This window comes from Ochotona princeps, chromosome 22, assembly GCF_030435755.1.
Source record: "Ochotona princeps isolate mOchPri1 chromosome 22, mOchPri1.hap1, whole genome shotgun sequence".
Taxonomy (NCBI): domain Eukaryota; kingdom Metazoa; phylum Chordata; class Mammalia; order Lagomorpha; family Ochotonidae; genus Ochotona; species Ochotona princeps.
This window is the reverse complement of record NC_080853.1, coordinates 35,870,012-35,884,674: the sequence shown is the minus strand read 5'-3', so window position 1 is coordinate 35,884,674 and position 14,663 is coordinate 35,870,012. Positions and strand designations below refer to the sequence as shown.

General features: G+C 59.3%; 2 protein-coding genes across 2 annotated transcripts; both read left to right on the top strand.

Annotated features, from left to right (window-relative positions):
* The first annotated feature begins 2,483 nt into the window (after positions 1-2,483).
* On the top strand, positions 2,484-4,788 carry CENPB (centromere protein B). The gene has a single exon (XM_004593330.2). It carries the CDS (start codon positions 2,776-2,778, stop codon positions 4,627-4,629), a length of 1,854 nt encoding a protein of 617 aa, XP_004593387.2. The 5' UTR covers positions 2,484-2,775; the 3' UTR covers positions 4,630-4,788.
* Positions 4,789-6,923: 2,135 nt separating this feature from the next.
* On the top strand, positions 6,924-9,979 carry SPEF1 (sperm flagellar 1). The gene is made up of 7 exons (XM_058679575.1): positions 6,924-7,557; positions 8,031-8,142; positions 8,444-8,600; positions 8,767-8,806; positions 8,918-8,978; positions 9,067-9,175; positions 9,729-9,979. Exons 1-7 carry the CDS (start codon positions 7,449-7,451, stop codon positions 9,834-9,836), a joined length of 696 nt encoding a protein of 231 aa, XP_058535558.1. The 5' UTR covers positions 6,924-7,448; the 3' UTR covers positions 9,837-9,979.
* Positions 9,980-14,663: the final 4,684 nt, after the last annotated feature.

The window sequence follows — 14,663 nt, the reverse complement described above, 5'->3', positions numbered from 1 at the left end:
AAACCAGTGGACACAGGATATTTCTATCTCTCCTTCTTTCTGTAAATCTGCCTTTCCAATAAAAACAATTAAAAGAAAAAACAAACACAAGAGCCAGTCAATGGACAGGATTCCAACGGGCAAGCAAGAGACAGGCATGGGGTACAGTGGGATAAGCCGCAGCTTGAAACGCCAGCACCGCTGCTGGGGCGCAGAGGGTGTCCCAGCTGCTGAGCTTCTGTCCCAGGTCCCTGCTGATGCAGCAGAGGATGGCCAGGTCCTGGGCTTGTTGCCATTCACATGGGAATCTTCGATGGAGTTCCTGGTTCCTGGCTGCAGCCTGGCACAGCCCTGACCATGCTGGACATTTGGGGAGTGAACCAGTAGATGAAACAGCTCTCTCTCTTTTTCTCTACTATTCAAATGAAAAGGTAAATCTTTTCTAAAAATGACCGACCAAGAGGTGAAAGGAGGAATGCACAGAATCCAGCCGTGAATTGTACTTCCCTCGGCGGCACACTGGCCTGCCTGCTCCCGAGGGCCTCTGCCGACTGGCTACTATTCTCCACCTGCAGCGGCCAGGCACTGTCCTGGGTCCTCTGTCTATAGCTAATCACGTGAAGCTGGGCAGCCCCTCCAGTGACAGCCTTCCCCTCTGCCTACAGCTTCACTTCCCCTTACGCTGCCATACGGGACTCCTGTGCAGTCCGAGGAGTCGCCGGTGTTTGTGGGCCTGGTGCAGACCCCTGCATGCCATGCCTCTGCATTTACAGGACACACTCCTGCTTGCAGCTCTGCAGTTCTTTAGCAGTAAACATGTCTACCCATGGCTACATGCACAGAAATGTCCAGGCAGCGATCACACTGTCCATGTTCATCTACATCAATACCACCACCACCAAAGTATAGTGTTGCTTAGAAAGCCAGACTAACCCTGTAAAAGTTTATCAGTTTCACAGAACAAAATAAAACCATTAGGCCCAATGCAGTGGCCTGGCAGCTAAAGTCCTCGCCTTGAACATGTCAGGATCCCATATGGGCGCTGGTTCTAATCCCGGCGGCCCCGCTTCCCATCCAGCTCCCTGCTTGTGGCCTGGGAAAGCAGTCGAGGACGGCCCAAAGCCTTGAGACACTGCACCTGTGTGGGAGACACGGAAGAGCTCCTGGCTCCTGGCTCCTGTCTTTGGACCAGCTCAGCTTTGGCCATTGCAGTCACTTGGGGAGTGAATCATCAGATGGAAGATTTCCTCTCTCTCTCTCCTCCTCTCTCTATATATCTGACTTTACAATAAAAATAAAATAAATCTTAAAAAAAAACCCAACCATTAAAAATGCTGGCACAACATTCATCCATATGGCAGAATTCTCATTGCTTGATGCCAGATAGATGGCTCATGAACCCTGATGTCTTTTTTTAAATGCATTAAAAATGTCCAGGGAATGGGCAGCCAGGCAGCTGGCCAGCAGCAGGACCCGGCAGGACTCTGCAGCCATTCTGGCATCCAGGGGCTTTAAGTATTTGGCCAGGGCCTCAATGAGCCTCAGGGGTGGAGGACCTAGCAGGACTTGGGTCGCCTGGCCCAGGTCTCTTGGCTTGCCTGTGAGGTGGGTGCTAGGTTCCTGAGCCCCAGGGTTGGGGGATCCGGCAAGGCTCAGATAACTGTCCCAGGTCCTTGGGTTCACCTGCCAGAGCATTTCCTACTTAGTGAAAAATGTGGAGCAGTGGACAGAACTGGACAACTACCCCAGTCAAATGACGACAGCAAACTAATCTCGGTGAATGGAGACCCAAGGATTACTATGTTAGCCAGTGGACACTGGCAGGGTGGCTTCATCCTTGAATCGGAACTATCCAAACCACTGGGGCAAACACACCCAGACCCTGGGTTAATAAGAAGTGATGGTTCCTCATCCCTGGGTACTGGCACGTTTGCAAAGTCAAGTGCGGCTTCTCTGTTTGTCTCTTCCCTTCCCCCACAAACAACAAGAAGAAATAACAAATGAGGAAACAATGACTTCACCCCATTTCCCCTAACCAACCATGTAATCATTATAAACAATAAAAATTAAAAAAAAATTAGCAATGGTAAAACCGCATCTGCCCAAAGAAAGCACAGACGGAGAGGTCTCCAAATGTTACCTGTGCGGCTCTGCAGGTGCTGAGCCGGAGGCGATTTCTGGCTCGTTGCAATTTTCGGTTTCCGCAAAAGACCAGCTATTTTGCCAAATCTTTTTTTTTAATGCATATATTGTATATAAAAGAAGCTGTTACTCCTATCAGGCAACAAAACCGCTGTCCCCTGGCGCAGTGTCGGCGCGCCCCGTCCCGCCCGCACGCCGTCGCCCGCAGGTCGCCGGATGCCAAGCCCCGGCCAGCCCCGCAGGCCGCAGCGCCCCCGGTGGCAGGTCCGCGGCGACGGGAAGGGGGTGGGCGCGGAGGACCGGGAGGCGGCGCCGGGCGTCCCCGCGCTTCCCGCGAGATCCCGCTCCGCCCGCTCCGCCCCGCGCGCCGCGCTCCCAGCTCCCCGCGCCGCGGCACTTCCTGCCTCCGGCGCCCGCGCCGCCCCGCGCCCGCGCCCGCCGCCTGCCGCCCGCCGCCCGGCTCTGCGCCCGCCGGCGCTCCCCGAGGTGCTCCCGGCCCCGCCGGGTCGCCGCCCCGCCCGCCGCCCCGCGAGCCGCTTTGTCTCGGGCGGGGCGCGCGGGAGAGGCCGCCAGGTGCCCCCCGCCGCGGGCCAGGGCCCCCCGCCCCGGGGCGGCAGCGGCGGTGCCGGGCCCCGGGGCGGGGGGCACGCCGCGATGGGCCCCAAGCGGCGGCAGCTGACGTTCCGGGAGAAGTCGCGGATCATCCAGGAGGTGGAGGAGAACCCGGACCTGCGCAAGGGCGAGATCGCGCGGCGCTTCAACATCCCGCCGTCCACACTGAGCACCATCCTGAAGAACAAGCGCGCCATCCTGGCGTCGGAGCGCAAGTACGGCGTGGCCTCCACCTGCCGCAAGACCAACAAGCTGTCCCCGTACGACAAGCTCGAGGGCTTGCTCATCGCCTGGTTCCAGCAGATCCGCGCCGCCGGCCTGCCGGTCAAGGGCATCATCCTCAAGGAGAAAGCGCTGCGGATCGCAGAGGAGCTGGGCATGGATGACTTCACTGCCTCCAACGGCTGGCTGGACCGCTTCCGCCGGCGGCACGGCGTGGTGTCCTGCAGTGGCGTACCCCGCGCCCGTGCACGGAACGCGGCGCCCCGGACCCCGGCGGCACCCGCCAGCCCGGCTGCCGTGCCCTCCGAGGGCAGCGGTGGGGGCACGGCAGGCTGGCGCGCTCGCGAGGAGCAGCCGCCGTCGGTGGCCGAGGGTTACGCTTCCCAGGACGTGTTCAGCGCCACCGAAACCAGCCTGTGGTACGACTTTCTGCCCGAGCAGGCCGCGGGGTTGTGCGGTGCTGGGGGCAGTGGTGGCGGTGGTGGCGACGGGAGGGCGCGCCAAGCCACCCAGCGCCTGAGTGTGTTGCTGTGCGCCAACGCCGACGGCAGCGAGAAGCTGCCCCCGCTGGTGGCCGGCAAGTCAGCCAAGCCCCGCGCGGGACAAGCCGGCCTGCCCTGCGACTACACGGCCAACTCCAAGGGTGGTGTCACTACCCAGGCCCTGGCCAAGTACTTGAAGGCATTGGACGCCAGAATGGCCGCAGAGTCCCGCCGGGTCCTGCTGCTGGCCGGCCGCCTGGCCGCCCAGTCCCTGGACACTTCAGGCCTGCGACACGTGCAGCTTGCCTTCTTCCCTCCAGGCACCGTGCATCCCTTAGAGCGGGGAGTGGTCCAGCAGGTGAAGGGCCACTACCGCCAGGCCATGCTGCTGAAGGCCATGGCTGCGCTCGAGGGCCAGGATCGCTCTGGCCTGCAGCTGGGCCTCATGGAGGCCCTGCACTTCGTGGCCGCTGCCTGGCAGGCGGTGGAGCCTTCGGACATTGCCGCGTGCTTCCGGGAGGCTGGCTTTGGGGGTGGCCCCAATACCACCATCACCGCTTCCCTCAAGAGCGAGGGGGAGGAGGAGGAGGAGGAGGAGGAGGAAGAAGAGGAAGAGGAGGAGGAAGAAGAGGGTGAAGGGGAGGAGGAGGAAGAGGAGGAGGAAGAAGGAGAGGAAGAGGAGGAAGGAGGGGAAGGAGAGGAATTGGGAGAGGAAGAGGAAGTGGAGGAGGAGGGGGATGTGGATGACAGCGATGAAGAAGAGGAGGAAGAGGAGGAAGAGGAAGAGAGTTCCTCTGAGGGTTTGGAGGCCGAGGACTGGGCCCAGGGAGTGGTGGAGGCCGCAGGCAGCTACGGGGGCTACGGCGCCCAGGAGGAGGCTCGGTGCCCTGCCCTGCACTTCCTGGAAGGCGAGGAGGACTCAGAATCAGACAGCGAGGAGGAGGAAGGTGAGGAGGAGGAGGACGACGATGACGACGATGAGGATGAGGATGAGGATGGCGATGAGGTGCCTGTGCCCAGCTTCGGGGAGGCCATGGCGTACTTTGCCATGGTCAAGCGGTACCTGACCTCCTTCCCCATTGACGACCGGGTGCAGAGCCACATCCTGCACTTAGAACACGATCTAGTCCACGTGACTAGGAAGAACCACGCCAGGCAGGCGGGAGTGCGGGCTCTGGGGCACCAAAGCTGAGCCTCTGCCTGGCCGTGCCCCTGGCCCTCACTGGCAGCGCCAGCCCAGGGCAGAGAAACCCCTGGGTCACTGCTGTGGATGGAGCCAGAGGTGGGGCCAGTGGGGAGCCCTGCTCCCTGAAGGGCAGCAGGCATGCCCCGGTCGGGCTGCGGCCAGCCTTACCACCTGCTTCTGGCCTCTCTGAATTCTCTTTCCTCCCCATTTGCCCCTGGGCTCTGGAGACCAGGCGGAGTGGGTGGGGAGCTGTCCGGTGCTACCATGCCAGCCCATCAGTGGACTCAACCACGGCAGCAGTCAGGGTTGGAGCCTGCGAGCTGCCGGCCGGATAGTGCCTCTCCCCTCCGCCGTCCACACCAGGTCTTTGGTGGGGGGGAACCCCAAAGCCATTCTGGGAAGGGCTCCAGGGGACAGTCCAGCCTTGGTCCCTGCAGGGCTGGCAGCCCCCCAGCCCATCCCCGGGCCACCTGGAGAAAGCACATCGAACGCACGGCACGCTTGGCGGGCGGCTGAGCCTGCCTCCGTTCCGCCTGCTTCCCAACTCCCTACTCCCAGTGTGTAAGCCAGTCTGTGTGACTTTGGCCCTTGGTTTGCTTTCTTGATGAGAGGTTTCCAAGAGGCGCTCCAGGGGAGTGGCACTGGGCACCCCCCTCGTGGGCAGCTGCAGGCCCTTGCCTCTCCTCCCTCTGGCAGGGCCCTTCCTGGGCAGAGGGGCCTGGGGCTGGGCCGATAGTCCAGCCGTCCAGCTGCTCCTCCCCCCAGTTTGAATTCAATAAATCCGTCCACTCCCTTTTGTGGGGAGTGAGCGTTTTAACAGCCTAGGGTGCATCCTTCGTGGTCTGGGCTTGCGTCCGTCTTGGGGGACACGTCCTTTCCTGGTTCTCCTTGGTCCTGGCTTTTGGTGGGACATGGGAGCAGGTGTTGATGGGGTGGCCCGGCCCAGGGCGAGGGGCATGTAGGGAGCACCTCAACAGCCACATCCTTGCTTGGGGGGAGAAGGGGTTTCCAGTGCACCCACACCGGGAGGAAGGCTTTGACGCAGGCCTTTGGGTTAGGATCCTGGGGGTGCCTGGGCTGGGCAGGCAGGCTCTCTCTGACCAGATGCAGCAGCAGTCATGCACCTGGGCCCAAGCAGCCCAGCCGAGGTGTGGTTACACAACCCCCCGGATGGAAAGCAAGAGGGCATTTGGGCTGGGAGGCAGCCTCCATGCCGTTCAGTGACGCATTGCTGCTGGAGGAGGGCAGGGGGAGGGGACAGCGGCAGGAGGAAGCTGAGTTGCACCCCAGGAAGTTGAGGCTGCCCTCTGGAGGACTCCCCTCCCTGCAAAGGGCAGCCCTTTCCTCCTTTCCTCTTCCCAAGCCGGGGCCCTCCCTCCCCCCACGAGGCCTTTAGCCAGGGAAGGCCTGAGCCCCACAGGCAGCTCTGGGCCCCAAACCGGTTTTCCCACCCTGCCTGGGGCTGGCACAGAACCTCTAGTTCCTTCCACCACCCCGCCCCACCAAGTTCCTCCTGTCCCCACCCTGGAATGTTTGGGGGAGGGGCAGTTGGATATCCAGGCCTTCTTTTGGCCCTGGGGGTGCCCCCTTCTAGCATACCACATGACCTGAATACATGGGGATGAGCCAAGTGACAGGCAAGTCACAGGGGATTCCCTAGCTCCTCCCACAGTCCCAGTCCTGAAGGAGAAGGCCAGAAAGCCCAAACAGAGCCCAAGGAAACCCCTGGCCTTCTCCCCAGAAGTCCCCGGTCGGCCCAGGTCCCTCAACCCAAGTACCTTCCACTGGTCTCCTGCCAAGAACACCTCTTGGCTGGGACTGGTGACTGTCTCATTCATGACCTGGCACCCGATGCAACCAGGGGCCCTTGGTGACCAGGGGCCCTCGCTGAGGGCTTTGCCCACATGAGGCAGGTAACACATGGAGTACTGGCCCCAACAGGGTGGTTGATGTGCCTGAAGCCACATGGGGCTGGTTACGGAAATCAGTCTACAACTGGGGGAAGAACGGCTGCTTGGTGAGAAGAGGTGTGTGGGAGACCCTGCTGGAGCTCCTGTCGCATCTGTGTCTCACCAGTCCCCCCTCGGCACACACATGCACACACAGAGGTCTCCCGGAGACAGAACCATCTCCAGGGCAAGGGCAGAACCATTCCGTTTCAGTAATAGGGCTGAGGAGTGACACGACCCAGAGTCGGGTTCTCCTGGGAATCTGAGTTTCATGTTAAATGCACTTCCACCCCCCCCCCCCCCGACCAGGGCACTGCTATGTGAGGGTACAGAGTGACTCCCACAAGCACAGAGCCTTGAAGAGGGAGCCCCCAGGAAGTGCTGTCACACAGCCAGGTAGTATGTTATTAGCAATGAACCCTGAGGGAGGACAGGCAAACACTGGGTGCTGCCTTCTTTGCTAGTGAGGGCTCAACGGCATGAGGATATTATTTATGCAAGGATGCAAGGTGTCGCCTCGACCTCAGTGGGTCCCAGAAAGGGTGGTCAGCACGTGATGCGGGCTACAGGTCATATCTTCCTGAGAAGGTGGGAAGGACACCTATCTAACTTTTTTCAAAGCTGGGACCTGGAAGGACCGTAGCGGGGGTGGGGGCAAACTACAACTCCCAGAAGGCACTGCTCCCAGGCGAGTCGGGAGTGGTTGCCATGGTTTCAGAAAACAATATGGCCGCTCCCAGCTGGGACGCGAGTCTCCCGGTGAGACGGAGACGCGGATCCTGGCGTCTGCCGTAGGAAGAAAAGGAGCGCTTGGGGGGTGGTGAGGCGGAGGTCTGGGCGCTGCACGGGAACGGCCTGGCCTTGGCGAAGCTGCCAATGGCGACCAGCGTGGACGAGGAAGCGCTGCACCAGCTGTACCTGTGGGTCGACAACATCCCTCTGTCCCGACCCAAGCGAAACCTCTCCCGGGACTTCAGTGATGGAGGTGTGTGCCCCCAGAGTGCGCGTCCGCACGTGTAGGGTCGCGCGGAGCTTCTGTGCTAGCGGCTGTATCTTGGGGGTGGAATCAGTTTACTGGGACTTGGATTTACATCTGTTTGTGAACAGTATGGCTTTGCCTACGCGTCCCATCCTGTGTGCAGACGTGTGTGTGTGTGTGTGTGTGTGTGTGTGTGTAATCCCAACCCCAGGGCCCTGGGTCTGTGTGTGTGGGGGCATCCCTGTAAATCTGGCTTGGGGCTTTGGGCTCCTGGAGTGGTCTGTTGGAGACTCGCGGTCAGCTGGAGGGGCAGAGGCTCGGAGTCCCCACACCCTGTGTCAGCGGGGACCAGGTATGCTGCCTTTTCCCTTCTGCGCCTCTAACTGCCTGCCTCCCTGCTCCTTCCACCCCACCCTCTCTTCTCCCGCCTCCTTCACTCATTCGTTGCCTTCTATGTCTGCTTGCACCCCCTCCCCTAGTCCTGGTTGCAGAGGTCATCAAGTTTTACTTTCCCAAGATGGTGGAGATGCACAATTATGTCCCTGCCAACTCTCTCCAGCAGAAACTCAGCAACTGGGGTCACCTAAACAGGTAGCAGCGAGCTTCGGCCCAGGCATGTCCAGCCCCACCCTCACCTGCCCCCTTGGGTTCCCAGGAAGGGCTAATGCCTTCATTTGTGCTTGCGAATGCCCAGGCTGGGGCTGTGTTGCTGGCAGAGTGGGGGAGGACCAACAGAGAATCCAACTGTTAAAAAAGTCAAGGGAGCCTTCTGATGAGCAGAGATAGGGACCGTGGGAATACGCAGCAGAGGGGCTCACTGTGGTGCCCTCCCATCACCGCTCCACACTGCCTTCCGCCAGAACCCAGTCTCTCTGTGTGTGCCCCCTCCCAGGAAGGTGCTGCACAAACTGAACTTTTCGGTCCCTGACGACGTAATGCGCAAGATTGCACAGTGCGCCCCGGGCGTGGTGGAGCTGGTACTCATCCCACTGAGGCAGCGCCTGGAGGAACGGCAGAGGCGCAGGAAGCAGGGCTCTGGCTCCTTACAGGTGCTGGGCCGTCTCCCAGGCAGCAGAGATGCCCACTTTGGCAATGAGTGTGGGGAAGGGGTACCTGGCAACGAGGGCCTTGCATGGGGAGGGGGCAGGGGACTCTGGTGGGAGAGGAGACCAGGCTCAGCATGGATGGGTATGTGTGTCGGGGGTTGTCTTTCAGGAGCTGGCACCCCAGGATGGCAGCAGCTACATGGATGTGGGTGAGCTGGTCTTCTCCTCCTGCCCTTCCCATTGCTGGTGGGGATACGGGAGGAGGAGACGTGGGTGTTCTGGAGTTCCTGATGCTCACCCTTCCACCTGCCCCCTCTCAGGTTTGTCACAGAAAGCTCAAAGGGAGAGTGTCGCAGACCCCCAGGGAGGGGCACAGCTCAGGTAAAGCAGCCTGGCACAGAGGTGGGGTGGGAGGGTGGAGTAGTGGACACTGGACAAAGGAAGGTGCTGAGGTACTTCCCGCCCACAGGGGGACCCAGCCTCCAGGACAGGGCCAGGCACTGCAGAGCAACCCCAACTTTGTCCTCCAAATCGCGGAAAAGGAGCAGGAGCTGTTGGCCTCGCAGGAGACTGTGCAGGTGAGGGGCTGAGAGATGGAGTAGCGGGGGCACTGGCCTTGAGCTTGTGCGGGGTGCCCAGGTCCCGCAGAGGCGGGGTAGGAGAAGGGGGTGCCGGCCTTGAGCTTGTGCAGGGTGCCCGGGTCCTGCGGAGGCAGGGTGGGGGGCAGGGTAGGAGGTGGGAGGATGCCAGCCTTAACCTTGTGCAAGGTGCCCAGGTCCTACAGAGACGAGGTAGGGGGCAGGGCAGGAGGTGGGGATGCCGACCTTGACCTTGTGCGGGGTACCCGGGTCCTGCAGAGGCAGGGTGGGGGCAGGGTAGGAGGTGGGGGTGCCGGCCTTGACCTTGTACAAGGTGCCCAGGTCCTGCAGAGGCTGGGTAGGAGAAGGGGGTGCCAGCCTTGAGCTTGTGCAGGGTGCCCGGGTCCTGCAGAGGCAGCGTGGGGAGCAGGGTAGGAGGTGGGGGGACACAAACCTTGACCTTGTGTGGGGTGCCCAGGTCCTGCAGAGGCGGGGTGGGGGGCAGGGTAGGAGGTGGGGGGACGCCGGCCTTGACCTTGTGCGGGGTGCCCAGGTCCTGCAGATGAAGGTGAGGCGTTTAGAGCACCTGCTGCAGCTCAAGAACGTGCGCATAGAGGACCTCTCCCGGCGGCTTCAGCAGGCTGAGCGTAAGCAGCGGTGAGCGGCTGCCGTGGGACATGGCGGGGGCTGCTCCCCGACTGGCCCCCACCAAAGCCCAACAGACGCAGCCACAGGGAGACCAAGGATTGGGAGGGTCGAGCCTCCCTGGGGGAGCCAGCACTTTCCTCCCTTGGAATGGTGTGTGTGGGGAGTTAAGGGGAGGAATGGTGGGACAGCAGCCCTTAGAGTGGAGACCCTAAGGAGGACACAGAGGAGTCTCCTTCCATTCTACCTGGGTCAGGAAAATGGCACACTTTCTAGAGCTTGAAGCCACCTGCAGACACCTGGAGTGCTCCCTAAAGCGGTGCCCCGCGCCTGGGACTCCTCCTTGGGGGGAAGGGAGGACTGGTTCCACTCACAGTTCCAGAACCAGGTTCCCAACCATTTCTGAGAACAGCAGCATCTCCATGAAGGATGGTTTTGGCTGGTGGGTGAAACAGCCCCCTGGAGATTGGGGCTCCCTGGCACCTCCTGGGTGCCCACCTGTGGTGACCCAGCTTGGGGCGGAAAAGGAAGGGTTGAGGTGACATCAGGTGTTCCTACAGCCGTGGCCCTCTCTCCCTGCTGGCTCCTGTGGGTAATGTTTGGGGGGTATGGTACAGGGTTGCCCCCAGTAAAGTTGCTGTGCTCTCTCCTGGGCCTGCCTTCTCTTTGTGCCTGCATACCTCGGGGTAGTCGGTTCCCGTCCCCTGCTTCTCCAAGCCCTCTTTCCACGCTTCCCTTCTTGAGGGAGAGGGGAAGGGAGGGAGGGAGATCTTTGATCTTCTGGTTCAGTCTCCCCAAATGCCTGCAACAGCTAGGGCTAGGCCAGGCTGAAGCCACGAGGCAGGAGTTCCATCTGTGTTTCTCACTTGGAAGTCTGCGTCCCAGGTGCTGATTCAGAGGTGCGGAGCAACCAGGACTTGAACCAGCTACTCTGATGCAGGACACAGGTACCCCAGGTGGCATCTTAAGCCACTGTGCCACAATGTCTGCCCTGTTGTCTGTTTTAATTTATAAAATGGTATGATCCGCACCAAATGTACTCAGTCCATTTACAGACATTTGAGTGATTTCTAATAGTCACTCATGACAATAACCTCCTATGTCAATAATTTAGTATCATATACAAGTGTTTATCTGTATGTGTCACACAAACAGAATATATTGCTAGGTTAAATAGACAATAGTGTTTTTAAAAGTTTGTGCAAAATGATATGAAAAGATAAGTTTATGTTGATCTAAAAAATTCTGAAGTCCACGCAGTTTTTCTCATCATGCCTATTTCCATGGACTCTCTGAACACCATTGTCTGTGTGTGTGGCCGGAGGGCATGTCGCAGAACAGAGGCCAGAGCTGGGCGGCCTTGGCCCGGCTTGCACTCGCACAGTTAGCATGTGGACACTGTGAATGGCCCCTTTCCGTGTGGACAAGGATATGAAGCAACTGGAACTCTCACACTGCTAATGGGAGTCTAAGTAAGGACAACTGTTTTGAAGACAATTTGGCAGTTTCTTATAAGAGTAAAACTACACCTGTGCTGTCGCATCGAAGCGGAAGCTCAATTGTGTGAGCTGGTAGACGTCTCTGCACCTGAGGCTGGATCCTCAAGTGCACGGGTCTGGCTGTTGGGAAGGGAAGACGGACAGGAAGCAAGGGGTGCTGGAAGAGCTGGAATCTGTGAGGGCCAGCGGGAGCCTCAAGGACAAGCCAGAATGTGTGGCTATTCTTGCCCCCTGTGAACTTGCTGGTGCCGGTAAACTGCAGAAGGAGCTGCCTGCTTTACCATTTGGCACATGAGGCAGCGCTACCGCAGGCCTAGCTGCCACCCCGGGTCGGTGAGGTGGAGCAGTGGTGGGCAGCAACCCGCCCAGGCTACAGAGCCTCTCCTGGAACTGGCCCAAACCAAGCCCAGCACTGCCACCCTCTTGCTCCCACCACCATGCAGATGGTACGCAGAAGTCTCTGCTGTGGCCAACCCTAATTGAAAACATACACGAAAGGGAATTTGGGAAATGCAGTTCACTCTAGCTAAGCTGACACATACCAAAACCACCACAGCAATGTCCCATTCCCAGTTCCACTCCTAAATAGATGCTCAAGTGCAGACAGATGTTCACCAAAAGACCTGCACTGGAGTAGAACGTATTACATATTTCTGAATGATGTGAGGGAATGAGGGAGCGAGGAGGTGTGTGAGTACCCCCCCTTCGGGAGGCTCACAGGGACAAGGTGTGGGCCAGGCTGAAGCCAGTCCTAATCTCCCAGAGGAAGGGCAAGGACAGGGCTCCCCGAGCGGCCACCTGCTGTGTCCTGGGGTGTGCCTTAGCAGGAAGCTAGACAGAAACCCAGACACCGTGAGTAAGCAGGACTTCTGTGAGACTCATTCATGCTGCTGTGTCCCATGGGTTGTTGGCTGTCACTGACATACTCTGTTGGTGGATGCTGGAATTGTCTCACTTCAGGACTCTTACAAGGGTGCAACAATTCATAATGCATACTTCCTGTGAACTTTTTCGAGACCCTTTCTGTATACTGTATGGATTTCATATTTTCATGCATCACAGCCAACATTTTCTAATTCTGTGCGTTTTCATGTCTTCTGGAGTGTATTTGGAAGGGAATTACTGGGCAGAGGGTCTGGTATTTATCAGTTTTATCAAATACTGCCAAGCAGTTTTCCACTTGTTCCGGTGCCAAGCTGTTCTCCTAATCTGGAGTTCCTCTGCAGTCCCTGATGGGGCACTCGCAACTCCCCATCTCTAAGGACCCCGGCAGGGGCCCATGGCTTCCCTCATCACTGTCACATAGCTCTAGGAAGCCAGCCCATGGGCATCATGGTGCTACAGGCACACTTGTTGCAGCCAGGCTACATCTACCCTGACTTCCTTTTGGCATAGTCTTCCGGAGCATTCTAGAAACAGTTATGTGATCTTAGTGGGGTGCAGTGGTACCCCAGGCACAGGCAGCTGACCATCCGTTCCTCCCAGGTGGTCCCATTGCTGGTGGCCTGTGTGAGGACTGTCTACAAGGGACAGGGGACCACAATTCTAAGAACTTAGCATAGTAATTTTGTTCAGTACATACACCCAGCGAGCAGTGTTGAAAGGATAGTTAAGAAATAGCTGCAAGCAGCCCACCGTAGAGATGGTTTTGAGAAGTTAGCTACAAAGACTTGATTTTTTTAAAAAAGATTTATTTTATTTTTATTACAAAGTCAGATATACTGAGAGGAGGAGACATAGAGGGGAAGTGGAGCTGCCAGGGTTAGAACGAGCGGCCATATGGGATCAAGGCGAGGACCTTAGCCTCTAGGCCACGCTGCCGAGCCTGAAAAACTTGATTTTAAAAAAAGAAAGACCTTAGCCTGCCTGCAGGCAGGGTGAAGTTGGGCGACGTGGGTAAGACTTTCAGGTGAGAAGGCAGAACCAGGGATGGGGAGAGGTTTGCAGAATCGAATGCTTGCACTGTGGGGTAAGGTAAAATAAACTCAGGGACCACTGGCAGGGCTTGCGGTGGATCTGTGCGTCCTGAAGAGGTAGTGCCACACTTGCAAGGAGCTGGGAAACCAGATTCCTTTGTGAAGGAAGAAGGGGCTGGGGGTAGGGGGCGAGGAGGAAGAATGATTCGGAAAAAGCTAAACGTGAGCTAAGAAAAACACATCGGCAAGCCACTTCCTGGCAACTTCAACCTTGAAGAGCGGCAGATGAGTACACTGAGGAGGGGGTGGATTACAGGTGCACGGAAGTGCGGGAGTGGGCAGGAGCTGGTGCGCTGGGCTCAGAAGGAAGCAAGGTCTCCGGAGGACAGCGTCTTTGCCAACACCAGAGAGTCACCCCTGGACACTGCTCAAGCTTCGGAAGTCGTGCTGGAGACAGTTCCAGAGCAGAGGAGGGACACGACGGAAACAATAGCTCAGGAAGATTCACAGTGTGCAGACAGCTTGGAGCCAAGTGGAAGCAGCAGGCTGAGAGCCTGAGGCGTCCTCAAAGACAGCGACCCACGGCCTGGCGGAAAAGAATTGGAAAAGGAAGAACGAGGCCGCTCACCAACAGGCAGCTGCGGGACCTGGAGCAGATCAGCCACCCGCCCTGCCGGCAGAGCCGCGAGCCAGGACCCCCTCAAGGCTCAGGACCACGCCTCTCCACATCCTATCCAGCGGCGCATCCCGCTACCATGACGACCGTTACCATGGAGACCGGGAGCAGAGGCTGTGGTCCCCGGGGGCGCCGGCAAGGCTCTCCCAACCCCCCATATTCGTGTTGCCTTCTTTTGTTCTGATGCTTATCGGGCAGGACTCCCAAGACGCGTCTCCGGTTCCTCCGAGACAGAAGCGTAAGGGTCAGGGTAGAGGGTAGGAGGGTTCTCTAGCTCCTGGGCAGGAAGAGCGCGGGGAACCCATGTCAACTGAGGGCGACCCAAGGGCGAAGGTGTCCAGGGAGAAGGTGGCCCTGCACGAGGCCTGCTGTCAGGCCTCCCAGAGCAGCGAAGCCCAGCCGAGCGTCCAATCAAGCAGCAGCAAGCGTCCCCAGCACCAGGCCGGGCTGCCGCCGCTCAGCGCGCCCACGCCCCAGAATGCGCCCGGAGCGAGGTCTCCCGCTTCCCGGACGCGCCCGGAGCGAGGCTGCCCGCGCCGGAGCGAAGCCCCGCGCGCCCCAGACGCGCCCGGAGCGAGGCGGGATGCCGTCCTCGCGAGAACTCGCCGGGCCCAGGCCGAGGGCGGCCTGCACGGCGCAGCCACCGCGTCCCCCGCGCCTGACGCAGCGGCTCGCCGCCCGTCGGCCGCCCTCGGGAGCTCGCTCATTGGCCGAGGGCGGCCCTCGCCCCACCCTCTCTCCGCCCAATGGCG